The sequence below is a fragment of the Siphateles boraxobius genome, unplaced genomic scaffold (assembly GCF_051911475.1).
Source record: "Siphateles boraxobius isolate OS27281-9 unplaced genomic scaffold, OSU_SipBor_1 1, whole genome shotgun sequence".
NCBI classification, from domain to species: domain Eukaryota; kingdom Metazoa; phylum Chordata; class Actinopteri; order Cypriniformes; family Leuciscidae; genus Siphateles; species Siphateles boraxobius.
Genome location: NW_027508699.1, coordinates 10,608,276 through 10,635,764, shown reverse-complemented (window position 1 = coordinate 10,635,764; position 27,489 = coordinate 10,608,276). Strand labels below are relative to the sequence as shown.

At 39.0% G+C, this 27,489-nt stretch overlaps 1 protein-coding gene across 1 annotated transcript in view; it reads right to left on the bottom strand.

Annotated features, from left to right (window-relative positions):
- The window catches only part of ephb3a (eph receptor B3a), a 36,839-nt gene extending 12,210 nt beyond the window's left edge, over window positions 1-24,629 (bottom strand). The window contains exons 1-11 of the mRNA XM_077202309.1: window positions 24,218-24,629; window positions 20,499-20,563; window positions 16,852-17,136; window positions 15,524-15,911; window positions 11,402-11,557; window positions 9,483-9,818; window positions 8,734-8,858; window positions 8,188-8,344; window positions 7,256-7,364; window positions 1,781-1,833; window positions 969-1,091 (exon numbers count right to left, since the gene is read on the bottom strand). Coding sequence (XP_077058424.1) covers window positions 969-1,091; window positions 1,781-1,833; window positions 7,256-7,364; window positions 8,188-8,344; window positions 8,734-8,858; window positions 9,483-9,818; window positions 11,402-11,557; window positions 15,524-15,911; window positions 16,852-17,136; window positions 20,499-20,563; window positions 24,218-24,281 — 1,861 coding nt within the window. The 5' untranslated portion in view covers window positions 24,282-24,629. The remainder of the gene's footprint in view (window positions 1-968; window positions 1,092-1,780; window positions 1,834-7,255; window positions 7,365-8,187; window positions 8,345-8,733; window positions 8,859-9,482; window positions 9,819-11,401; window positions 11,558-15,523; window positions 15,912-16,851; window positions 17,137-20,498; window positions 20,564-24,217) is intronic.
- Window positions 24,630-27,489: the final 2,860 nt, after the last annotated feature.

The window sequence follows — 27,489 nt, the reverse complement described above, 5'->3', positions numbered from 1 at the left end:
CATTTAAGATGAGTTGGAGGGAAGTGATTCAGATCATAAAACATAAAACAATCACAGGAATGGAAAAAAAAGAAAGAAAAAGAAGAACATAGGTAAAGGCAGCAAGCAGCATGCATATGGTTAGTTATAGAATATACTCTCTGTTATCTTCCATGAATTTAGTTTATTATAAAAATGGTTAAAAGAGATAGTTCACCCAAAAATTTTAATTCTGTCATCATTTACTGACCCACATTTTTTTTGTGTTCGGTAGAAGAAAGAAATTCGTACAAGTTTCGGAACAACTTGAGGTTGAGTAAATTAATTCATTTTTTGGGTGAACTATCCATTTAAGCTATTTAAATAATAGCTATTGTTATAAATTCATATTCTAAAACTTTAATTTTTTTTTCCAAGGCAGTGGTTCTCAACTGGTGTGTTGCAGATCTTTTCAAAACACTGGCTATGGACAGCAGGGAGAAACACTGGATGTAAATTATTAAATGCAACTGATCATACTGTCCTCAATATTTATGAAAACAAACAATCTCATTAAAAGGGAGGCTTCCAATCAAATCAGTTTTTTTAATGCAAACTCATAAATTACATTGTAAAGTATAGCCTATTAGAATAGAAAACAGTTATTTTAAATTGTAATAATTTCATCATATTACAATTTTTACCTTATTTTTGGATCAAATAAATGCAGCCTTGATAGCAGTCGAATTTCAAAAACATTATGATTTTTAATTAATACTGTTGGACCTATGCAATTCATGGTAATAATCATAAATATCAATGTTTGATTTTAAATACTTTTTTGTTACTTTTGTATGATTAACAATTTTGGTCATGTAAAATCTGGGTCCTGAAGCAAAACCAGTTGAAAACTAGTGATCCAAGGCATGTTGGGAAACATACATTCTTCATAACGACCATAATAATCAGAGATGACAGGTTTTATTTTAATACTGAGGAATGTGGTTTACCTGCTCCAATGACTTCCTCTATCTTCACACATGAGATGTCAATCTCTCGGGCAAACTCATGAACTGCCTCGTTCGGGTCCTCATATGTAAAAGGGTCAATGTAAACTTTTACACCCGGTGATACTAAAACGAAAATAGTTAAAGAAGAATGTTAGTTATTTATATATATATATATTTTATTATTATTATTTGACATGCTTTTTTATAGATATGTACACTGTAAAAATTCTGTTTAAAAAAAACAAAATAAAAAAAAACCTTCCAATGTAACAATAACAAAAAAAAATTAAATAAAATATAATCAAATTCAATGTCCTTTTACGGTTTTTTTAATCATAAATAATGGAACTATTTTTTCCTACCAAAAAAAAAACTTTTTGACACATGCTTCACTGTATATATATATATATATATATATATATATATATATATATATAATGTCATGATGAAAACAGATATACATCTCACTCTAAATGATATGGTAATTCATACCTTTTTACTTCCAAAAACATACATTTTACAGTAAAATTAATTAAACCACTTAACATTTAAACCAATTAGTATTTTTGTATTACTCAACAATTAAAATTATAGCACACTGTAAAATATTATGAATTTTTTTTTACTATAGTATTCTTGATAGAATAGGTATCCACCAGGTCATGGCTCTGCCTCTGACTTAATAATTTAATTAAATTTTATATATTTTTTAAATATGTTACATCATTGCACCATTTTTACAAGCTTTCTCTTGCCACATCAGTATATATGTATAGCAATAATTTTTGTAAACAGGGTGCAGTTATACTCACCGTACTGCTGCAGTTTTTCCGTATACTCCAGCTCAGATCCAGTACGCTGCCGTCTGTAACCAGATTATACACACACTGAGAGTCTGGTTTAAGACTGGATTTACACGGTACAGGCAAACACACACATTTTCTTTCTTAACTGGGGCATCTTGTGAAAGAGAACATTTGAGTGCTTTAGGTATTTCATATGCTTTAATCATCAATTATGTCCCTCAAATTGCTAGTTTTAATCAATCTAAAGTTATGAGGATGATTCACACCCCTAAAAGCCGGATCTAGGCCTTTTCAGCCATTTCTAGTCATTTTCGCCTAATTACGATGTACATGCAGGATTCAAAGGCCGGGTCACCACAACAAGCAGCACGAAAGATCAACCGTCAAGACTGTCTTGTCATCGCCTCTAACCAGAACTCCTCCATTACACGGTTCAGATGAGCTAAAATGTAGGTTATACTCTAAAAACAGTAAGTCAATTAACACCAAATCATAGGTTGAATCCTTAAGCACGGAACAAATAACCAGGCCCGGAACATACATGCTAATCTGTGCTCAGTTCATGCCTGTATCAAGTGTCTGAAGACAGTGAACAGTGTATTTAAATCTCAGGCTTCTCATTAAGATCTCTTTGTTTCACTAACTCTGCATAAGTAGCACGTTTGAAAGGGAACGGGAGCAAAGGGGCCTATTGGAATTCGCCATCTGTGGGATTCCTTTTGTCTCTTGACCTGTGCTAACAATGACGCCTGCTGCTAATTAGCATCTCATCTCCAATTTAAATGTCAGGAGGAAAAGAGTGACGCTTCAGCGCGCACACACACACAAAGAAAACATTGGGATACTAGCACATAGGGCATGAATGAGAGAGAAGAAAGAGCTTGAAGCAGAGAGGAGGAGACGCTTTGGCACAACAAGGCGGTCACAGTCAAGAAGAATGTGTCAAATAGACACAGTGGCAGTCTGCCGTCTCTGGAGTGATTGGCAACGTCCCAGTCTTCGTTCGGATCTGGGCGAAGTGGCCTCAAATGAGCATCTTGTGAGAGTCTCATAAATATCCGAAGTCAGACGCACTTTGAAGTCTGTTTTGCAGTACCCATCTTGTGCTATTGAGTTTGTTTGACACCAAGTACTGAGGCATTGAAATTATAAACAATACAAATAGCCCTTTGCTAAGTCAACATGAAATTTAAATGGACCCGTTTACTTTCGTACTATCTTACCACGAGTTCCTGGTCTAAATGCGAGGTCGCATTAGCAAAATTGCAGGATGATTTCACAAGCAAAAAGGGTCTATTGTCTATTGTCAATAGTGTAGCGATATATTTAGCATAGCTCAGAAGTCAAGTTCAAACCAAACAGCTTTCTGTTGGTCAACGTGACGAATCAACCTGAATATGTTATGAAATCTGCGTTTGGAAATCTTTCGCACTCACGTGAAATTCCAACTTGAATGGACTCTTTTTACATTTCAGGGCTTCTCAGAAGCAGAAGTCGTCATATTGGAGTAAACTTCTATAGTAATGAATGGGAGGAGAGAGCAAATATAATTTTTGCATTCCCATTTGCTCTAAGAGCAAAAGGAAAAAAGCCACCATTGCGCTTCTCTGACTTTACAAAAGAGGAAAAATAGCGAGAGATTGATTACGTTGGTCAGATGAGAGAAAGATGTGAAATTTGCCATCAATCCCTCAGTAGTTGAATTAGAAATGCAGTAGCGTTAACTAGTTCTCTGAAATTTAATGCAAACATAATATAACACAAAGTATAGTGTTTTAAATGTACATTACATATTTTGTTTAAAAATGATAATAAAAAAAACTTTGCTCGATTTATGATGTTCATCACAGTTTTTGAAAAGGGTACTGTCACAGCTGTGTTTCTGTCTGAGTCTTTGTTTTCATTAATCACATGTCTTCCTTTGTTCTGTTTTCCCGCCACTCCTGTTTCCACGGTAACCTCCATTAGTTCTTCTGTCACACCTGTTTCCTCGTTAGTCTTGTCAGCTCTCTCTCATTTCCCTGATCTGTTTTCCCTATGTATTTAAGTCCTGTGTTGCCTTGTTCATTGTCTCGTTCATTCAAGAGTCTCGTCCCGCCGAGATCGCCCCTCCAGTGTCTCGTCCCGCCGAGACCACCCTTCCAGAGTCTCGTCCCGCCGAGGCCACCCTTCCAGAGTCTCCTCCCGCCGAGACCACCCTTCCAGAGTCTCCTCCCGCCGAGACCACCCTTCCAGAGCCAAGACCACCCTTCCATAGCCTCGTCCCGCCGAGACCGCCCTTCCAGAGCCTCGTCCCGCCGAGACCGCCCTTCCAGAATCTCGTCCCGCCGAGACCACCCTTCCAGAGTCTCATCCCGTCTGAGCCCTCGGCAAAGATGGTCGCCGCCCCGCCGCCTGAGCCCTTGGCAAAGATGGTCGCCGCCTTGCCGCCTGAGCCCTCAGCCAAGATGGCCGCCGCCGCCTCACCGCCTGAGCCCTCAGCCCGGATGGACACCGCCACACCCAGACCTGTTCCTGCCCCAAGGACTGTCCATATTCCCAGACCTGTTCCTGTCTCTGTCCCCGAGCCAGAATTGGTTCCTGAATTCCCACCCAGCCTCCCTCTCCCACCTCCTCCCATCTGCCACCTCTTAACCCTTATTCCGCCCTTGCCTGTCAGCCCCTCAGCTCCTCCTCAAACCACCTTCGGGGAGGTGGGGTCGTTGTGGCTCTGCCAGCCTCCGCGACCAGGACACCGCCTCAGCCTGGCGGTCCATTAGCTCCACCTTGGCTCCTAACTCCCTCAGCTCCATCATGGCCTATCAGTTTACCAGTTCCGCCAGCCTCCCTCGTTCCCCCGGATCCACCTTGGTTGCTCGTCGACCTACCCTCACCTCTGGACTGCACTCCTCTGGTTACGCCACGTCCCTTCGTCCCCACGGCTCCATTGGACTCCTCACTCCATTCTGTTCCTGCTTGTTCCTCTGTCTCCACGTGCCCTTCTGTGTCCCCGCCTGCACCTCAGTCGCCAGAGCCAGCGGCTTCGCCAAGTCCCGCCGGATCCTTGGTGTCGCCTGGGCTCGTCGGCTCTCCAGCTCCACCCTGGTCCCCTCTCCCACCTGCTCTGCCCCTGTCAAACGGCCCCCTGGAGTTCTCAGCCCTGCCTTCACCATGGCTCCTCCCTCAGTCTGCTCCGCTCTGGTCCCTCCTGCCTTCTGTCTGCCCTTCACCTACTCTTCATCCTCCTCCTGAGCCCTCTCCCTCCGCAGTTGGTCCATCAATGGTGCGAGGACGCATCTTGCGGAGAGGGGAGAGTACTGTCACAGTTGTGTTTATGTCTGAGTCTTGTTTTCATTAGTCACGTCTTCCTTTCTTCTGTTTTCCCGCAACTCCTATGTTTCCACGGTAACTTCCATTAGTTCTTCTGTCACATCTGTTTCCTTGTTAGTCTTGTAACCTGTGCCTCGTTTCCCTGATCTGTTTCTCTATGTATTTAAGCCCTGTGTGTTGCCTTGTTCATTGTCCGATCTACGTCGTAGTAAGCGTGTGTGAACCTTCTGCTCATCCTCTATGTACCTGGGTGATTTAATTTGTGAGTAAAAGTTTGCATTAGAACTTTTGATTCTTCTTCGTCTTCTGCCTGTACCACACCGTGACAGGTCCAAGGCTGAATTTCGCCCGCAAAAAAATGCAAAACAACAGTAAATGTGACCACACTTTAATTGTGCATAACTCAATCAGTTCACGCAATTCCATATATATATATATATATATATATATATATATATATATATATATATATATATATATATATATATGTGCGGTCAAATCAATTAATCGTGATTATTCACATCTAACATAAATGTTTTTGTTTACATTATATATGTGTCTGTATATATGTGTGTATATATGTGTGCATGTATATATATATATATATATATATATATATATATGTGTGTGTGTGTGTGTATGTGTTTGGGACGTGGCTTTTAATGGTGAGACTTGTTTTTGTAATCTGGCACTCAAAAATGATACACAAATATACAATATATCGGTTATTAGCTTTCAAATATAAAGAATTATCGTATTGGCCAAAATTCGTATCGGTGCATCCCTAATATATATATTATAATATATATACACACATATAGTATGTAAACAAAAACTTTTATGTTAGATTAACTATTAGCACATCTAGGGCACGAAGCTCCCGATCCACCACATCCCAAAGATGCTCTATTGGGTTGAGATCTGGTGACTGTTGGGGGCCATTTTAGTAAAGTGAACTCATTGTCACGTTCAAGAAACCAATTAGAAATGATTCGAGCTTTGTGACATGGTGCATTATCCTGCTGGAAGTAGCCATCAGAGGATGGGTACATGGTGGTCATAAAGGGATGGACATGGTCAGAAACAATGCTCAGGTAGGCCGTGGCATTTAAACGATGCCCAATTGGCACTTAAGGGGCCTAAAGTTTGCCAAGAAAACATCCCCCACACCATTACACCATCACCACCAACCTGCACAGTGGTAACATGATGGATCCATATTCTCATTCTGTTTACGGCAAATTCTGACTCTACCATCTGAATGTTTCAACAGAAATCAAGACTCATCAGACCAGGCAACATTTTTCCAGTCTTCAAATGTCCAATTTTGGTGAGCTCTTGCAAATTGTAGCCTCTTTTTCCTATTTCTAGTGGAGATGAGTGGTACCCGGTGGGGTCTTTTGCTGTTGTAGCCCATCCACCTCAAGGTTGTGCGTGTTGTGGCTTCACAAATGCTTTTCTGCTTACCTCGGTTGTAACGAGTGGAAATTTCAGTCAAAGTTGCTCTTCTATCAGCTTGAATCAGTCGGCCCATTCTCTTCTGACCTCTAGCATCAACTAGGCATTTTCGCTCACAGGACTGCCGCATACTGGATGTTTTTCCCTTTTCACACCATTCTTTGTAAACCCTAGAAATGGTTGTGGGTGAAAATCCCAGTAACTGAGCAGATTGTGAAATACTCAGACTGGCCCGTCTGGCACCAACAACCATGCCACGCTCAAAATTGCTTAAATCACCTTTCTTTCCCATTCTGACATTCAGTTGGGAGTTCAGGAGATTGTCTTGACCAGGACCACACCCCTAAATGCATTGAAGCAACTGCCATGTGATCGGTTGATTAAATAATTGCATTAATGAGAAACTGAACAGGTGTTCCTAATAATCCTTTAGGTGAGTGTATATATATATATATATATATATATAGAGAGAGAGAGAGAGAGAGAGAGAGAGAGAGAGAGAGAGAGAGAATGTTTTCTTCAATTTACACCTCTGCCTTTAGTTTTCCTCATTAAATATACTAATTCAGTCAGAAATAAGTGCAAGAACAAAATACTTTATTTTCTGATCGACATAAGAAAGAAAGCCACAAAGGTTTGAAACAACATGAGGATGAGTAAATGATGACAGAACTATCCCTAAGTTATGTATGGGTGTTCATTGATAAAACTTACCTAAGGCAAACAACTGCACTGACCACCATGGCAAGGATGACCACAAATCCAGCCGCGGCGGAGCCCACAATGAGCGGCAGCAGGTCCTGTACTGACCGCTCTGGGTCATCTGTCAGATGATTTAAAATTTACTTACAATACCAATAATGGAGAAATATAGGCAAAGCTTCATATGATATTTCTTCTAAAATCCACCAGAAACAATTAAAAAAGTGTACTGAACCACTTCCAACCACTTCTGTCCTGATTTCTTTGAGGGGAGGGTCTATGGGCGGGTAAATGTATGTGTTTTATTAGATCTTTCGATCTAATGGACAAAAAAAAAGCTCACACAATTTACATATGAACGAGCCCGGAGATGACAAAAAAACATACGAAGAGCATCATCTTTCGTTTAAACTCTAACAGCAGCAAGATCACGCTGAACACGGTGAGTGTGTGTTAGAAATCAGGAATAGTGAGAGAACATTGTGGTTGGTATGTTTTTCATCTTCAAACCAAACTTGGGTCTTACCTACAAAGTTTAAATCCTGTCTGGCTAGTGCGCTAGTTTACTCAGTAGGCGGAGAAGGCAGTCTTTAGTGGCTGTTCGAACTCATTCGATCACATGAGCGTTTTACACTACGAAAGCAATCCGGTCAAATGTGTTTTCGACTACCTCTGGAAGTGGTCGAAAGTGGACAAGCTGAAAACATTTTAGGCCCTATTTGCACCTGAATTTAGCATCGTCCATTTGTAATCCGATCGACCAAAATGCATCTTAATACCAGATGTAAACAGGGCCTTGGAGAAACAATTTGGATATTACAGAGAGATCTCTGAGAGATCTCATTTGTGATAATCCTTTCCTATGCGTAGGTATACATGGTTTGCACGTGGCCACTCAGTATCTTTGCAACAGATGCAAAAGAAATAAAAGTACGTGTCCTTACCATACAGACTCGTACTGAAGTCCACCGGGCTGCTATAACGTCCATACCCGGCAACCGTACGAGCCCGTACCTGCACGACGTACACCATGCCAGCCTTTAAACCCTCCACTTTGGCCGAGGTGTGCTGGGCGGTGACCGTGTGCGAGAACGACTCTCCCTGAGAAAAAGAAAAACACACACACTGAACTGCAAAAACTAGACTCTCGAGTCATTCAATGCTTAAAGTGAATGTTTAGTTAACAGTTTTCACTGCAATTAGCAGATCAAAAGTATTTGAAAAGGCATTCCACGGGTAAAACTGTGATCCAAACACGCGGCAGCTAGTAAATCCTATAGAAGGAATTAAGCTACACTCTTTTTAGCATTAGCCATTGGGTTTTGACCAGTGGCCATCTGTTGTTCCATTGTACTCCACTTTAAGTCGAGCCAGGGTTACTTTGAGCTCACGCCAGTTAAACCCATGCTGGGTGCTTGGTGTAATGTCATCTGGCTCAGGTTCAAGAGTTCTTCAGTAAGGGGTGATTTAGATGCGCAGCAGTTCCTCACCCTCTCCTGGTACTTGATCTCATAATCCAGGATCACGCCATTGGGCCGCTCTGGGGGCAGCCAGGAGAGGCTGAGAGTGCCAGCTGTGGCCCGCATTAAGTGGACGGTGGGGACCGCGGATGGAGCTGGAGGTTTTAAGAGATGGAGAGAGAAAAAGTAATACAAAAAGTAATACAACTATCCAGATATTGTAATGAAGAAAAAAAGCCCTATTAAGTGAAAGATTTAAAAAGAAAACCTTATGAAGTAGTTTGACATTATCTTTTCTTTAATAATTCTTTCTTAAATAATTACAACTTTTGGACATCAAATAACAGACATGTGGTGCGATTCCCCAAAGACATAATGATACGTATAGATTTATAATTTATGATATTTCTAACAAATAAAATACATTTTTGAAAACATACTGAATGTATATGTTTTAAATGTTTTACTTTTCATCACATTTTAGGAGTCATTCAATTTAATTGTTTTTTTTTCTGAAAACCATATGCATAGTCTTTCAAAACCAGCATGATTACATTTCATAAAAATTGCCATGTGTGTTTTAAATCTCTAAACAATTTCTCCTTGTCTTTATTCTAGACTCTGTCATTTGTCATTGACACTTGTGCCACCATTTAATAAACACAATGAGGCACTTGAGGCTGTGCTTTACTGTGAGTTTACCTGTTCAAGGGGTTTACTATAAGCACAGTCTCTTGTGGTTTACTGGTTTATTTGACAATTGAAAATTAATCTCTCACCTGCTTGATTGGTGGTGATATTGACAGTGGCATATTGCGGGGAGGCTGGACTCTTTGGGGACACCCCGTTGACAGCCTGGATCTCAAAGCTGTAATGGGTGTGTGCCTGTAGATTCCTCAGCGCCGCCTGTCTCTCGGCCAGACCCAGTCGACGAGGAGACACCTCCACGTTATCGTCACACCGTGCACAGGACCCTCCATCGTGCAGGCACTTTTTACACACCACGTTATAAACCACGTCCCCTCGCCCGCCTAAATCCCGTGGCTCGGACCACTCCAGTGACACTGAAGTCTCGTTCACACTGGAGATCACGTTTAAAGGAGATGAAGGAACAGCTAGAAAGACAACGGTAAAGTGTTATACCTTGTGGAATATGTGTAGTTTAACTCTTTCCCCACCATTGAAGGAAATTTCTGTCATTTATGAGAAGGAATTTTCCAGCTTTCTGTGTTTTCACTGTTATACTCTAGGGGGCACTCTTACGCATCTTCTGAAAGAGTACTGAATATCCTGTTCAAAAGACATGCAAAGAAGAAGCGGGACAAGCGGTAGCATATGTAAGCAGATGCGTATGTAAAATAACGCGATCTTCAACATTCGATCCATCATAGTCAATCCAGGGTATAGGTATAGGACTATGAAGCTTTGGTGCTGAGTAGACTCAATCTACTCCATCTACTGTATGTTTTGATCATCATTATGAATCTGATCCTTGTAAAGTGTTACTATCTTTGTATAGTATATTACGAGGAGACAGTAGATTGTCTTTAGCTCGACTTTATTCCAACATGTCGTAACATTACACACGTGAATCTTTCTGTCTTAACTTCCTAATTTCTCGTGCATACGTAGGTACTCCTATAAGTCCAATCACAGATCGTAACTGGTTCACGTGACAATCCATGACACATTTTTCTTAGCTTTTTGCTCAAAATGTTGCTTTTTTAATAAAATTTATCCACATTCAAGTGTTAAATAAAATAATGAAACAGGTTTTTTGTTTAAAAGCAGAGGCTCTGTTCTTTCTTTTCATATATTCATACAACAAAATATTCTGGGGGCCCTGAACATTTTGTGAAAATGATCAAAAATGCTAGCGGTGGCTGGCAACTTTTTAAAAAAACGATGGCGGGTAAAGAGTTAATAGGATGTCCTGGAGTGAAACACTTGCACATATCCTACAGTACATGCTTAGTCAGGAATAAAAAAACACCTTGGATTTGTAGATCATTACACAGAAATTCAACACTAATTAAAAAAAAGTCTAAATGCTCAAAGTCAAGCAGTCATTAAATTATCTATTTATTTTTGCATATTTGTTCCAAAAATGTCTCACTGTGATTTTGATTTTGTAGACACTGTGCACTCCATAGTTAGCTTGCCAGGGTTAAATCTAACCAATGAATCTTGCTCAGTGAATCATGATGTAAACTAATTAAATCCAGAAGCTGGATTTTCCTTGCAAAACTGCCTAAGGAACTGGAAGCTTTGGTTACAATTATAAAAAAAATAATCCCTCTTATTTTGCATACCTCCAACACAATTCAGTTTATTTTTTAAATACATAAATTATAAACAACATTCAGGCTTCCTGAAAATGTTTCAAAAGACCAACCGGGGGTTTTTGCAACACATTGCATCAATGTGTGAACTCATGTGATATTTCCAATTAAATCCATGTGTCAAGACTCAACAGCGCTGAAGCTAACTAGTTATAATCGCACACTTTATGTGCTAGATGCTGAGAACCGACGGGCTTACATTAGCGATCATGACCTTTTTATCAACACGCTTTTCTGTGTCATTAGCCGACACATCAAGCGGGGCGAATGCACAGAGCAGACCTTTTCAACATACAATTAACACAATGTGGGAGCTATTTTAATTTAAACAAGTGGCACTGATGGTCATCACTTACTAGTGCAGGCCGTGTCAGGGGGGTCGCTGTCAGCGCGGTAGTAGCCGTTTTGACAAGGACACATGCTGGACGCCCTAGAGCTGGCTCGGCTGTTGGAAGGGCACGGCGTACAAGAACCCTCACCTTGTTTGGATTTAAAGGTCCCTGGGGTGCATGCTAAAGAAAGAAAAAAGGTGTCAAGTCATGCCATTTTCAAAAATGAACTGCAAAAATACTATGCAAAGTAAAATACAAGTGAAATTTTTAATTTACTACAATGGAAAAACGGTTAACCTAAAACATTTGCTTCTAAATTGAATTTTTTTTTTTAAATCACTGGATCAACCTAAACACATTAAGCTCATTAACGGACAATTCAAGATTTAATACCAGCTCAATTCACCGCATTTGTGGCATAAATTACCACAACGAGTCCCTACTTTTCTTCTAAAAGAGAGAAAAAAATCTTGGTTATAATGAGACGCAATGGAACCAATCAAAAGTCAAACATTTTGAAACATCACTTACTAAAGAAAACATAGGAAAGCTATGTAAAGTTATATCCAGTTTACTTCATTGCCATGATGCCTAAAACCCCAAAATGCCCGTAAAAAAAACAAGAACAACTTTACAACTCAAATAATACTCAAGCTTTACCATAGATGTTAATGTTTTTATATTATAAGCTCTACATGTCTCCTTTTAAATCCTACAAAAATTGTCCTATTCACTTCCATTTTAAGTGCCGTACCGTAACTTCATCGTTATGACAACGAAAAGACTAAAACTCTAAACAACCATAAAAATTAAAAGAACAACCTTACAGCTCAAATAACACAGTTTTAATAGAATCATTAATGTAAATGCTTTCATAGCACATCTGATTTTGAAGCCTCAAAAAAATTACCTACTTCCATTGTAAGTGCCTCACTGTAACTTCATTGACCTGATGATGTAACGCTTTACAAGCTCAAATAAACACTCCCCCATTCACTTCCATTGTAAGTGCAGCATAAACCTTGATTTTTATTAATCAACATTAAACCAAAAATGTTGTCAGTTGATCTTAACCTGGAATATTCCTTTAAGATTACCACTTTTTACAGTGTATCATGTCGCCACTTGATATCCAAAGTAAAATCTGGGTCACGAACCAGCTGCAGATCACTGGAATAAATTATTTTTTCATTGCAAAAATGGCACACTTCAGAATACTATTCGAAACATTTATAATAATAACGAATCACCCAAGCTCAGATAAAGTTAGTTTGCTAACCGCGCCGTTGAGGCCAAACTGAGCTATAACGACGCGCTAAACTCAGTCCGTTTCTTTTGGAAGAAAATGGCTGATGTAACAGTCTGCCTGGAATCTGCAGCTTCCACAAAGCTCTGTTTTCCCTGTAAACAAGCCACCACGCCCGTATCTCCACACAAAACGCTGCAGTTAATGAGGAACATGCTGAGAATCGTGTTCTGCTTGTGACACCGCTGGTGAATTATAGCACATACAGAAAAAAAAACCTGTCTTCAGTATTCCTTCCCATGACACATATCGCTTCACGGCTAGTGTAATAAGACAGTGGAAAATCCGAGCGAGTGGCCCCTGCTCTCAAACCTTAACATGCGTGGCGTTCCGCATTCAGCCCGAGTGCGAGAATGAGACGGGAAGAGCTTTGAGAGAAAGAAAAAAGTGAGAACATACCCAACCTGACAGATAAATGTTAACGGTGCTTGGCTGTTTCCCTTCTGTGTGTGCGCGGATTAATGCTGGAAGGTGATAAAGGAAATTAGACGCACTCTCCATTGGCCACGGCGCATCTCACGGCTGTATAGCGCGGCCCTGGAGAGTCGTTTATCAGTCCTTTAAAGCAAGCTCTTAACCTTGAACAAGCAGATGGAAACAAATGAGCCGCCACATACTGGCAATCTCAAAGGAAGTCCCCCCTCTGTCCACCAGTTCCTTCCCAGACTACAGTCCAGGAGGCCCATCCAATTCACATTTTATTACTCCGAGCCCACCTCACCATTCGCTTCGCTCGCGCTCTGTAGTCTATCTTTTAATTTTCCCCATTACTCTCCCAGACTCGCGTTTGAGAATTGGTCTCGCCTTCTGCAGCAGCATCCGTCTCTGGTATATCGCTCTGTTAGGGCCCTATCTGATGTGTCAGTGGAAGCTGTGGGCTGCGCTGTTGGCAGCTTTGTTCTCTGACACCACTGCAGTCCTCCACCCATTACTGAGACTCACTCTCTCTTCTGTGCTGAGCCCAGATAAGGTCTGCGGAGAGACTGTGAATGAGTACGGCTCCAGACTCCAGATTCTAGACTGGCGGGCTATACTAGCCTTGTTGAGCTCCTAAATTCTGGCCTTTTTATATTCACCTAAAAACCCTATTAGCGGTTTTGGCCCTTTAACCCCAGAATGCAAAAAGGAATCCAATTAGTCTTATAACACCACTTGTGTCTAACCCATATGATTTACTTTCTTCTATTGAATACAAATAGAGAAATGTACTGACTACTCTTATTCATTTAATACAATTGAACAGTGATACGGGGCGTGGAGCTCCAAAATGACACAAAAAAAAGCACCATAAATGTTTCATAAAAGCAGTTAATGGGACCCTATGGGAAAATAGTAAATTAATTTTAATTTTTGGGAGAACATGATTTAAATTGTCTATGTGTGTAATAAGTTCACTTTTGTGTTCTTACGAGACAAATTTTCAATATGACATAACCTTCCTTTGGGGGCATTTGAAGGTGTACTCAATTGAAAGTATTTGAGTATTATAATTAGGGTGTAGCTTTTATAGAATATCCACTACTGTTAAAAAATTTGGGATCGGTAAGATATTTTAACGTATTTTTATCGTATTTGTACGATATTTTTGAGCTCTCTGCGAAGTACGAAATAATGAAAAGAATCCCATGTACGATCATTTCAGAATTTTGTGACAATTCAAATGATGGTCATTGTAATCATCGGGCTTCTATACCCATTGATCTAGCTGTGGACCCTATGTATACCTTCATGATTGTGAGGAGAACGTGAACGTGGTGTTACGCATGTCTTTCATCATATCTCACGTTATGTCTTCTCGGCCAATCATCGTGGAGAATGACTCTTACAAGGACAAGTTAACGTTGCTGCCGCGGTGCTTAGGTCAGTTGTTTCCAATCTGAGGTCGATAGTTTAGCAAAAAGTAATTTGCAGGTCATGTCAAAAAGTTGTTGGTCTAGATAAATAGCTGTATTCTGTACGTTTAACTCGTGTACGTTAATTTTCTTCCAAATACGATTATTTTGAGCTTCTGGTACGATACTTGGACATTTCCAATCTGGCAACACTTAAGAAGTCTCTTACACTCATCAATGTTGCATTTATACTGTGGCAGTAATATTGTGAAGTATTGAAGAACTGTTTTCTATTTTAATATATTTTAAAATATATTAATTCGATGTCAAAACTGAATATTCAGCAAACATTACAGCAGTCTTCAGTGTCACATGATGCATATTGAGCCACATATGTAATGCAAACTTTTTTTAAATTACCAAGAGCAGCGCAAATTAGCATCTGGTTTCTGGCAGTAAATAATGCCGCATGGACCATTCAATTGACTAGCGCAAAACTTAGTAAATCGCGTTGTATGATTCATTTAAATACTCTCCTCCCATAAATGTTGAAAGGGAAACTCCTACAAATGCATATGCAATAAGTTCAGCTGCAAAAATAATGCCTTTATGTAAATCCTGACAGTACTTTTTTAAGGCCAAAAAGGGTTTGCGCTCGCATAAGCTTTTATGTAAATCTAGCCCTAAATGTGAAATTAGTTCAAATCATCAAAAAACTAGTTCACATCATCTTCAAATGATAAGACCACATAATGTGAAAAATATAGCAAAAAAAGAAAGACATGCTATTCAATGTGAGGTATGTTTTAATAATCTTGCAACAAAAAAAAAAAATTAGCATTGCCAGTGACTGCTCAAAAGAGGATAGTAAAACCTCTCTGACCTGCAAGTAACCTTTGCGTTGCTTCCATGCAGATTTTATAATCCATATTGTAGCATCTGCCAGCATACACTCAAAAGCTTTAACCAGAATCCGCTTTACTCAGATTTAAAAAGTCAAACACTTACCCTGGCACTGAGTGTCTTTCTTGGCCGGCTCAAAGCCCGGCATGCAGGTGCACGCTCCCACGGGAACCATCCATTCTCCATCTCCGTTACAGTACAGCTTAAGAGGGACCGATTCCTCTGCGGCGTTTGGCACACAGGCTCCGGCAGCAATGACCAGAGACGTGGCTTCCGCACCAGTGGCCGTCTCAGGGAAGACAGCGAAGTTGGCAATGGTGGTGGAGCACTTTTTAAAGAAGATCCTGGCCGAGATGAGGGACATGCAGGCGCCCAGGTCCTGGAAGGCCAGGTAGAAACCAGCTTTGGAAAGAGGACCGAAGCTCCGTACTTTGGTGTTGACGATTCCCGATTCCAGCAGTGAGAAGCTCTCGTCGGGGGCAATGGTGTCCACCTAGGATAAAAGACAATGGATTAGGTAAAGACATTCAATTGGATGTTTGTGTCCAATCACATCTGGAAGGGACCTGGTGCTCTTCGGTCATATTTGACCATGAAATTTTACATTTTTTTATTTTTTTTTTGGCAGAATTTTTTACTTCATTGGAAATGAATGGGAGACAAATTTTATCTAGTGTAAACTTTTTGTACTGAACAAAATGTAACTGAAAGTAAATTTTTTTAGATATCAAGCTTAAATTTGGAACCCAAGTAGTTTAAATTTATGGCTTTAAAGTAAACTTTTTTAAACTTTTTTTTCACTTCAGCATCAGCAATAATCTGCCAAGTGTCATGTTTGAAAAGAGATCAAACTTAAGTCGGTGCTCCAAAGCATTCAAGATTTACGACAGTTTAAGTTGGAAATTTTATTTTCAGGTCCATGCTTTAAAAAGTTAATAAATGGATTATTAATCTTTTATAAATATAATTTAGTATAACCCCCCTCCCCCCCCCCCCTAAAAATACAAAATATTAAATAAAAAACATTATCAAACTAAAATATAGTACAATTATTTATTTGACAAAAAAAATATTTCTTACAATTGATTGATTTTCTAATTTGAAATACTGGATTTCTCTTTTGCTGAAACAATGGTAAACGTGACAGCACCTTAAACTTGTTTGACTTACTTTCTTATGCAGAGCACAAAATAATATTGGACCCCTCTGACATTCATTAAATGGACACAAACATAATATATTCTTTTATGTTTCACAAAAGATAGAAAATCATAACAGGTGTGAAATGACATGAGGGTGGGTAAATAATAGAATGTTTGTTTTTTGCCAAACTATCCCTTTGAATATGTGTTATATCCCCAAGTTAAATGCCACTATTCACCAAAACATTGCAAAATGTATCGTTATGCAAAATGTTAAATTAAAAGTCAGACCTTCACGTAGGGGTTCTCCCTCCAAGGCGGGCTGCTTGCTGTGGCCATGTCTCCATCCGATTCATAGTAGAACAAATTAAAGGTCTCCTTACAGGAGCCGGGAATATTGGGAATACTTCCACAGTCCCGCACAGAGAACTTGAGCTCCACGTAGACCCGAAGGACTCCTCGACGGGGGATGAAGTCTGTGCGGAGCCAGTTGTTCTGATTGGGCTCCAGTACGTTACAGACCTGGTATGTCCTGATGGGGCTCAAGTGGTCATCATATCCACTCACTTCCTCCCACTGAGAAGGGCACAACATACTGTCACTGACTGCACACTTTTCAACTTTCTTGAAATGTAACTGGATCCAGTGCAGTGGAATTTATCATTTAAGTCTTACTGCGTTGCTTAACATGCAAAACTTGGAACCAAGTGAGGCTATAACTTGTGACCTTCCTCACTTTATATATTAAAATCTAAATTTATATATTACAATTTTCTATATAGTTTCTAATGAATGTAACCGAGGTTGTGTCTCATTTCGAAGGCCGCGTCGCATTTGTTGGCTGCATTCGTCTTTGAGGCTGCTTCATTTCAGTTAACTGACCACTACATTCAAAAGTCATAAAGAAATTACAACAATTTACGCTTCACTAAGAATAACAATCAATTGTATAATGGTTACTATTCTGAAATAAGACGTCCTTTATTAAGTATGCGGACAACAAATGCGACCTACGGAGGACACAGCCTTCGAAATGAGACATGGCCTGAGCGTCCTGATGAAGCGCAATGTAAAAAGACACTAGGGGTGTAATGATACCCTCAAGTTACGATTCGATATATATCACGATACTGAACTCACGATACGATATTATTGCGATACCCCAAGACATATGGTAAAATGTTAACAAAAAATATACTAAAATATGCTAAATTTGGTATTACACTGTGGGTGTAAATAAATTGGCTTGGACTTGGTGTTGGTAACCCAATGCACAGGACAGTAGTGACACCAGAATGATTCTGAAGCTTAAAATACAGAATCATTTTAGATGAATATGCTTGCACTCTGTCACAGACTAGATATATTTAAAATAACGTAGGACACTTTTTACTGGTAACATAAGACACCTGGCATTATCAGGACCCACAAATATTCCCCCATTGCATTTATATAGGCCTACATTATATTCAACATTATATCGTAGTTTAATGTAGCACTGACACAAAAACTCTGTAAACTGGAATTTTTTCTCACATAGTAATTTTCATTTTGGGTACTATCCACGATACATATTGTTGCATTTTTGTTTGGCGATAGATTGTGACACGATATATTGTTTCACCCCTAAAAGATACATATGATAAAAATCTTCAAATATTGACTTTTTTTATTGACACTCAGCTGTGACAGGACAGTCAATTGCTTTGTTTCAATTTCTGTGAAACTACACTAGGCAAGTGTACTCCACAGTGAAATCTCATTGGTCCACAATCTTTCTTCACATAATTGAATGGATCAGTGACATAACACTCTTTTTTTGTTCTGAATCTATTCATTTATACAAAAATAAATGCAGGTCATGACTTAAATATACCTATCTTTTTGTTGTTGCTTGTTTTGCTGACCATACTTTAATTTCTTAATTATAACTCATTTTGATATTTTTTTTAAATGTCCGGATGATACAACTGTCCTGATATCATAATGAAATAAAGTGTAATGCTTTTTTCAGGAAATTTGGCATGATCTTGTATTATTATTTCTTAGAAGAAATACTGCTTCACTGCTTTTTAAAGTCTAAAAATGTAACCAACATGCAGAAAGATGCAGTAAAAACATGAAAAAGAAACATTATAGCGAGGACCTTCTTGACTGTGTGTCAAGATCATTTGATCTTATTAAAATATACAATGCTTTGACCTTCAAGATTCAGGTCGTAAAATGTCACATGATGCAACTCCCAAAAAATCTATATATAAATGATTAATTCATGATATTTGTAAAAACAAAAACATTTCCTTTTTTTGCCTTAAACATGTTTGACAATGAAAATAATGACTGAGATGTGTACACTCACATGTATTCAAAATGTTAGGAACATTTTCCTTTTTACTTGATGGAAAATGCCAATTTTACAGTAATTAAATTGAAACTTTTCACAATCTTTGTCATTGATCAATATATAGAACATCTCATATTTTGGGATTGGCGGTGAAATTGCATCACAGTTTAGTGTCCAATATGGACAAGCAAATTCTCACTGGAAAAAGTGTTGCATCATGTCTGATTGGGACACAGTGTCACACAAAACATAAAAATCATAAGATCTATTGATTGATACTTCTAAGTTGTGACCCAAAGCAGCACTAAATGGAAGTAGAAATAATGAACGACTCAAATGCTCAATTAAATTCATGTCTGTGGTTAGGGTAAATAGAAATGCTTTCTCAAAAGTGACATTTGTGTTCCCTGAACTTCTCACTAAACAATTAAGAGGCATCGCAGCGAGTGGTAGCATGTGTTTATCTCCAGGTGTGAAGGAACACATTACTTATGATGATGCATGCCTTTTGAGATGCCAGACATCGAGCACAAGCCTGCGGAAAGGGCTGAGCTGCTTAAGATTGTTGCCATGGCAACCCATCATTTCCATTGACTGACTTCGCATGCACATTCCAAAGACAAATCATGCAACGGGAGCGAGTGGATTTGGGTGGGGGGTGTCAAGCTTTAAGGTCAGAATCGCTGTGGTTAATTTCTTCACCAGTCACATGTGTAAAATAAACTGCTGCTGTAAGTCTCCGGCATACATAAGTGCATTTTTGCAAACAGAGAGGTTGAGAGCGATTATTCTTTGTTAATGGCCTCCTTTCATTTGTCTTGTTAAGACAAATGAAAGAGGCCATTAACAACACATCACAGAGATTACCTTTTTGTCTGTGTATCAAGATCAATTGGCCAAAAATATTTGGTAATTTGACCTTCAATAGTCAGGTTTTAAAATATTATGTGGTGCAACTCTCAAAAAATGTATAGGGCACAACTGGGCAAAATGTGCACCGGGGTAAAAGGCACCTGACTTAGGAAGTCATTAGGAAGTCATTAAATTGAAACTTTTCTTGAAAATGGTAGAACATTTTCACAATCTTCTTCATGGATCCATATATTTCAACATCTCATATTTTGGGATTGGCTGTGAAATCGTGACACATTTTGGTGTTCAATATGGACCAACAAATTAATTTAGATAGCACAGGTACGTCTGCAAGATGTCTGTTAAAGATCACTTCATCTGGAAGGCATCTGCTGTTAACTTACATCTGACAGATGTCTTTAAGATGTCAGTTTTACATACATTCTAAATCATAAACTTCTTAAAGACATTTTCTAAACGTCTATTTGACATCTGACAGGAAACATCCTATAGACGTGTTGCAGATGAGCAAACACTCTAAAAAAATGCATCTTCCCAAGGTAAACGCACATCAAATAGACGTCTCCATGATGTACGTGTGCTATCCGAAATCTCACTGTAAAGGTTTTGCTTTATGTCGGTGGTTAGCGTAATTAGAAGTGCCATTTTCCAGTCAATGCATGTGCTGATTAATATCCACCCTTATGGACAATTACAGACAGGAAAACGCTACAATACTCACCCCGCTTTCTGGATAGGTGGTCCATGCCAGCTCTGTAGTTGCCCACCTGCTGTCCATAAGAGTCTCTGCAAAACAGGCAATCAATGAGGCTCCGACAACAGCAGCCTCCATTCCAAACACAAACAGAGCATCACGGGGCTAAAAACTGTAATTTAACCGGCTACAAATCAAAGCACTTCACTCATTTGAATTCCCTGCATATGTGGAAGGGCCTAATCACTGTTTTCACTCCGTACACTAATAATGCGAACCACATTTATCTACCCACTCCAGCTCTGGCCTGTGGCTGATCTGAGAACAGATCCTGTTGCGTACCGCAGGGATGCTCGCTGTTTCTCTAAATACACTCCGATCAGTGGAGCAAAACTGCATGAGCCAGCTTCCGCAAATTAACCACACATTCGAATGTTTTATTCACTTTGTAAGTCGGTGTCCGATGAAGCCGAGCGCTTGCTTCAATATAATGTGTCACGCACACATCTGCAGGCAAATCCATGGAATATTTAGAGCAGAACGTCAACTTAGCTGATTAAGGCCCCGGTAAATACGTGTATGCGACACGCGCTGGCAAACACACACATGGTGTTGGATTATGGCTACACCTAGCTTTAATGGTGCTGTAAATCACAGAGAGAGTTAATTGTGTGATGAAATAGCTGTAAGGGCATCTCGCTGTGTGAAATATTCATACATTTGGGGGGCGATCTTTTGATGCTTTGATCAATTCCTTATGATCGCATTCAGTCTTTCTTTAAGGCTCTTTGCATCTGTGCATTTGGCTGCATCGTGGAAAACAAAGTCACGATTTTCATCGGTTTTACACAAAGGAGCTTATTGCTGTCTGTTTCACACAAATGAGTGTACAGGATGTTCTTTGAAATGTTGTATTGTACAGTCAGCAGATTTACAAAACACATCATTATCCTTTGATATAGTTTGTAACTCCACTAGACTTTTAGAATGTAAAACTATAAAGAAAAGCAAACAACCTTTAAAGGCAGTTTTACAGTGTTTGCAGGAGGAAAATAATAATGGTGCTCATTTGTTTTATTACAAGAAGTATATTAACATGCAATTTTAAAAAATGGTTTTCATTCAGAAAAAAGGCCCGTTCACACCAAGGACGATAACCATAACAATTGAATAATTATTTAATGCTATGAGATGTGAAGTACATACCACAACTATAATGATAACGACACAGAGGAATGCTATTGATAAAAAATTACCAATCAGCCGATTAGCCAATCAGAATTCTTACACCTTAATGAACTTGAGCATTTAAAGCAACAAATGACGTAAAAGCAATGTAAACAGATGACAAGACATGGTATGGAATATTATCATTATAGTTACTGTTCTTGGTATGAACGAGCCTTTAGTGCGAATTAAATCAAACAAATCCAGTTTTTGCAAACTCGATATGAGATTGTACAGTAGGTTGGTATCATTCAGAATGTGTACATGTCAATTGGACTACAATTGGACTTAACATAAGGCGTGTACAAAAGTGATGTGCAGCGGACACAACACAAGCAAGGTATGCTACAAGTGTGTATCATTTTTTGTGTTATGCGTTATATGCAATATATTCTCTGTCAGTCAGATTAAAGGGCCATCCACACAGAGTTTTTGAATTAAAAAATATGAGACACTATAGTGTAATGGGGGGGGGGGGGGGGGGCAGTTAATTTGAGGCCTTTTTATAACCTTGTCATGCACGAGACACTGCAAAAGACGCAAGATGTGAGTGCAATAGTTAAACACATTCATTTAGCATAGAAAAATAATGGGAAAGCAGTGCAGTGAAATGCGCAAATCGGTGCAATCACCCTACTTTAATCCACAGTAATGACAACCACTAACTGGGCTAAAACCCTTCTCATTTGTTTTATATTTATATGCCATAGTGCCTGGAAGGCTTCTGACAGATGGACTGAATTGACACAGGGGAGCCTGGATGCAGCTTTACACTTTTCCTCTTGTCATGAGGTGCCTCGCTCACTTGACCTCCATTGGAAGTGTCACTAATATAGTCTGTTAAGAAACCAGTTCAGAAACTATGAGTCAAACACCTACTCTCTCTTTCTCTCTCTCTCTCTCTCTCTCTCTCTCTCTCTCTCTCTCTCTCTCTCTCTCTCTCTCTCTCTCTCTCTCACACACACACACACACACACACGCGCACGCACGCACGCACGCACACACACACACACACATCATATCGATTGAGATCCTGACGCTGAAACTGATGAAGAATCGAGGTAGTCAAGGCCAAGGTGAAGGAGTATCGGGCTTCAGTGTAGTTAAGAATTACTGGGACGTGACCAAGGTGCATAATGATGCCAGCTATGTATACAAATATGTAACAAAATCCTGCCTTGAGACTGTCATTTTGTAACATAGAACATTGCTAAGCAGTAATTTGTTTTGAATGTGAAATTAATAATTGCCTATAGACTCTAATTACAAGAAAGCAAGACTAATTGCCTTTATGCATTTTTCGACAATAGATCTTATTAATATTTTACAGTATATGCCTATTTTATATATACACAATTCTATATAAATATATAATGTATAATTTTAAATTACATTTGGCTTTGGGGGCTTGAACATATGATGAGGAGACTAAGGTATCAATAGCTATTCTGTAACCACACCTAGGCTCAATGTTAATTGGCACGTTTCAGGATAGCAACTGTCTTGGATTTAATTTAAAAATGCATTGTTACTTTGAAGCGACTCCTTTTTCTCACCAAGTACTATAGTCCTTTGAACAGCTGTGATCATGCAAGCCAATTAACATGTGTGGCAATTACACTGATCGTGATGCTGCTATCATCACAACCTGGGTAAAAGCCTTTAATGTGAAGCCTGTAACCTGAAATGTGTCTCACCAGAGCAACAGGGGGCTTTCAGCAGTCCTAAACCATGTGTCACAAGCAGCACAAAGCACATCTTAAAATATAACAACTACATGCGATTTTTTTAGAAATGATCAAAGCAGAACAATGATCATAAGCTCACAAGACTCAACACTTGCAAGCGAATTAAATAGATTCTTGGATGTGTAAAGAATTTCTTCATTTAACAAAACGATTACTAATATAATTGATTTAGTCTTTTTTTTATTAATTTTTTTTTTTTTACGTTTTGTTATAAAAACAAAGGCAAGGAGCATGTGGACAAACATCGTCTGTATCAATACATGGACATGCCATAACAGTGTTATGATAACACAAACATCTCACTGATCATCTTACTGGTAAAGCTTCAGAAATAGAATACCATACGGAATAAAACATACCTTTGGAAATCAGAATTCTTCAGAATAATGGGACACAAATGTAATGATGATTCAGTAACTGACACAAACCATGGTATTGCTAGTAAAGGCTATAGCATACCGAATTCCCTCTTTTCATGTAACCTATTGACTTTAAACGCACAAATATATTGTATATTTGCAGCCGACTGCATATTCAACTGAATGTTGTCCGAAGAATAAAAGGCAAAATCGCACCAAGACATTTAAGTTTTTGTCGAACGCGAAGTTTTCGAGCACTAACAGTCCGCGCGGTACGAAAAAGCTTTAGTCCAGTAGCCTACAGTTTTTATGATATATTCCGCATTTATTTATTTCATAAAAGGAATACCCAGCTGATAACCATAACACCAGGAGACCGAGTCGCACCGTAACAAAGAGCGTTTTCACTTACCCTCAACAGCGAGTATAACGGGAACCCAAAGGCTGTATAAAAACAGCGAATAATCCATTGTCATGAAGCTTGAGGTTGCAACATGAATAGCGTTTTGTCTATATGTCAGCGGGACAGAAAGTCTCGTTAAATCTCAGCATACAGAGACTGGAGGGGCGAATTCACGCCTTGAGAAATTACAGCCTGAGAAAAATGCCCAGCTCCTCTTGGTTTGGTTGTCTTCAGGTTTTTCATTCACAACTGTTCGCACCACGGAATCCACGACCTCTTTCGTGAGCGTAGTTTATCATGGTCTTCTACATGTGTGGCATCATCCTCATCCTCCGTGTGAAAGAAGCTGTTGATTCTCTGCGACTGCACGGAGGAGTGTCAGTTGCGAGGAATGATGGGGGGCGAAAGCTCTATTGGTCCCAAGGCAAAACCCTGCGGGATTCCGCTGATAACTTACAGACTAAGTACTCCCCCAAGTTATTTTATTTATGCATTTCATTTATTTTTTTTAAGAGAGTGTTAAATCGACCTGTATCCATTTTATTGAAAATACCTTTATAAGGGAAAACAGAATCCCCATTGGCAAATTGTGGCAAATCACTAATGTATGGGTATTCTTTGATGCACAGCGCCACTCACTGTTTGTTTACTGCAGGAATTGGTGTTCTGTATTTTAGAAGGGATTGACTTGGCAAATGGCCACGACTAGGATATTTGTGTAATAGTCACCCAACACCAATAAAAAAAAAAAAGAAAAAAAAGAAAAAACATCATCCAGTTTTCTACTGATTAAATAATGGGCTGCATGTTGACAGGAAGGTTATGGGATACTGTAAACAATCTTCAAAGCTGTAAATGAATGATTTCGTGCTGCACATATTACTTCTGAAATGTAATCTGGTACTTATTACACAACACATTTTTTTAGCTAATCCAATCTAACCTTTTGGATTCATTTTGATCTAACTATTTTTTATTTGGTTTCACATGAAGAAATTACGCACAGTTTTGAAAGGGGAAACAGAGAGAATAACATTTTCCGTAAGTGTGTCTTCCATAAATTATTTCATTACTTATGTTTTCATGAAAGTCTAATTACTAATTTTAAAGTGCATTATAAAAACCAATTAACACTCATCAAGTACAAATACATTTAATTAAACAACAGTAAGATTAGTGAGAAAAAAATGAGTCTTTTGTCATGGTAATAAGACATTTTTAGAAAGGAAGGATTGCAACAATGTATAATTAACCATACAATAATGATAATTTATCATGCATTACATTTCAAGTAAAAAGCCACTTGGGGACTCTGACAGAGAGATGCATTGTAGATGTATTTAGAATATGTTTTGTTTAGATTTTGTATTTGCTTCATTGTGTTTTGTTTTGTGTCTAGGAGATAATGAACAGCACTGTCGGATTGTTCCAGTTGTTGTCCTTTTATTTATTTATTAAATACATTTTTTGATTCACTTAAGCATTTCATTATGGAATTATCTATAAAATAGTTTTACACCTTTGCCCTTCTGTTGCTAAAAATAACTTGCAAAAACCTGTAATGCAAAACAATTTACCCCTTTTTTCTCACAAAACCTTTTGTTTGGTCTTAACACCTCGACTTGCTGGAAGATCGTTGTAAAAACTTCAGTTTGAAGTCATAACAGCAAAGAACATGATATAATCTCTGGGAAAATATATGATTCACACGCTGAAATACAACCCAACAGACACACTACACTACACTTTAACCCAATCATTGCATCATGGTAACTGGGAAATCAGGGGAGATCATTCAAAGATTTGCGGTAAAGGGAACACAATTCAGACTCTTGAGGGAAACGGCTTCGATCTTCGGGTAAGATAATCTTTGATGATGCAAATATTACCTGGTTCAGAGAACACTTAAATCTCAGAGATTTGATAACGTCTGATCATATGATTTAGTCCTGCTTTCACCAGCAAATGCTGAAAGACACTGATCTCACCATGTGCTACACAAATTCAACCCTTGTAACGCACGCAATACTTAAAATTCATGGGCAACCTCACATCTGTTTCAAGAGGCGGATGTCAACAGGAGCTTGTTTTTTAGTGTTTGGACAGTTAGCCACTGGCAGAGGTTGGCTGGGGAACAGAAGACAGGAAGAAGAGAGAAAGATGAAGGAGAACAGAGGGAGGGTACCGGAGGGCCATACGCCGAGTCAATACAGTAAGCTGACAGAGGTGGTTAAAGCACTCCCCCTTTGTGGCTCGCTTTCAAGACACTGCTGAAATATAGAGCTGCTCGGGCCACACGGGTGCAATAGACAGGTGTGGCGATGAAAACAGGTTTCAGTTTGTCACTGCTGAGCCTGCGAATCACAGGAATATTGAGCTTTCTCTGAAACCAAGAGTTAAGCTGGTAAATGCTATCGCAATGGTCGCTGCTCTCTTCTCTTTAGCCCTGAACTTGGCAAACTACGACCAGATAATGGATATGTTTTCAGTCGTTTAAGCATTTGATCATTACAGAAGCAACAGACCATAGCTGTGACCCACTTCCTCTTGCTATTCAAAACACCTCATCACACACATTGTTTTCCTTTCTTTGTAGAGATCATCAAGGCTTCACTGACCCTCAATTATGATTTAGAGACTACCCAGTGACAAGAACCAAATGTTGACATGCAAAACAGCATGGGTGTAGCAAACAATGGGACACAGAAGGTTACATTTTGTCTCATTATATCCACTATTTTGAATAGCTTTGTCCCTGTCAACACTGAAGAACAGGATCACTTCAGTTATAGTTTGTATTCAAGTTTTTTTTATTATCAGTTCATGAATTTGAATGCTCCACTGTTTGAAAATAGATATCGGCAGTGATATTTTTTGTTTCAGTTTCGCTATTTCATTATTTTAAAGGTGCACTCAGCACAGGTACGTCTGTAAGATGTCTGCTAAAGATCTGTTCATCTGGAAAGCATCTGCTGTGTAAAAACTTCTGATAAGCGTCTTAGAAAAGGCGGTTTAACATACATTCTAAATCTTAAACATCTTAAAGACATCTTCTACAGTAAATGTATTACATCTGACAGGAAACGACATATTGCAGATGAGCAAACACTCTAAAAAGTATCAAGTCATACGAATTCATATGAAATCGCCACCTTTTAATATGGTCATGTTGGTTGATGGTGTCTGTAAATACTACACCCGCTTCTTGTCATTATCATGTGACCTACACCATCAGTTGAATCACTTCACTGCCATTCACAACTTCATTCCTGTGGCATCAT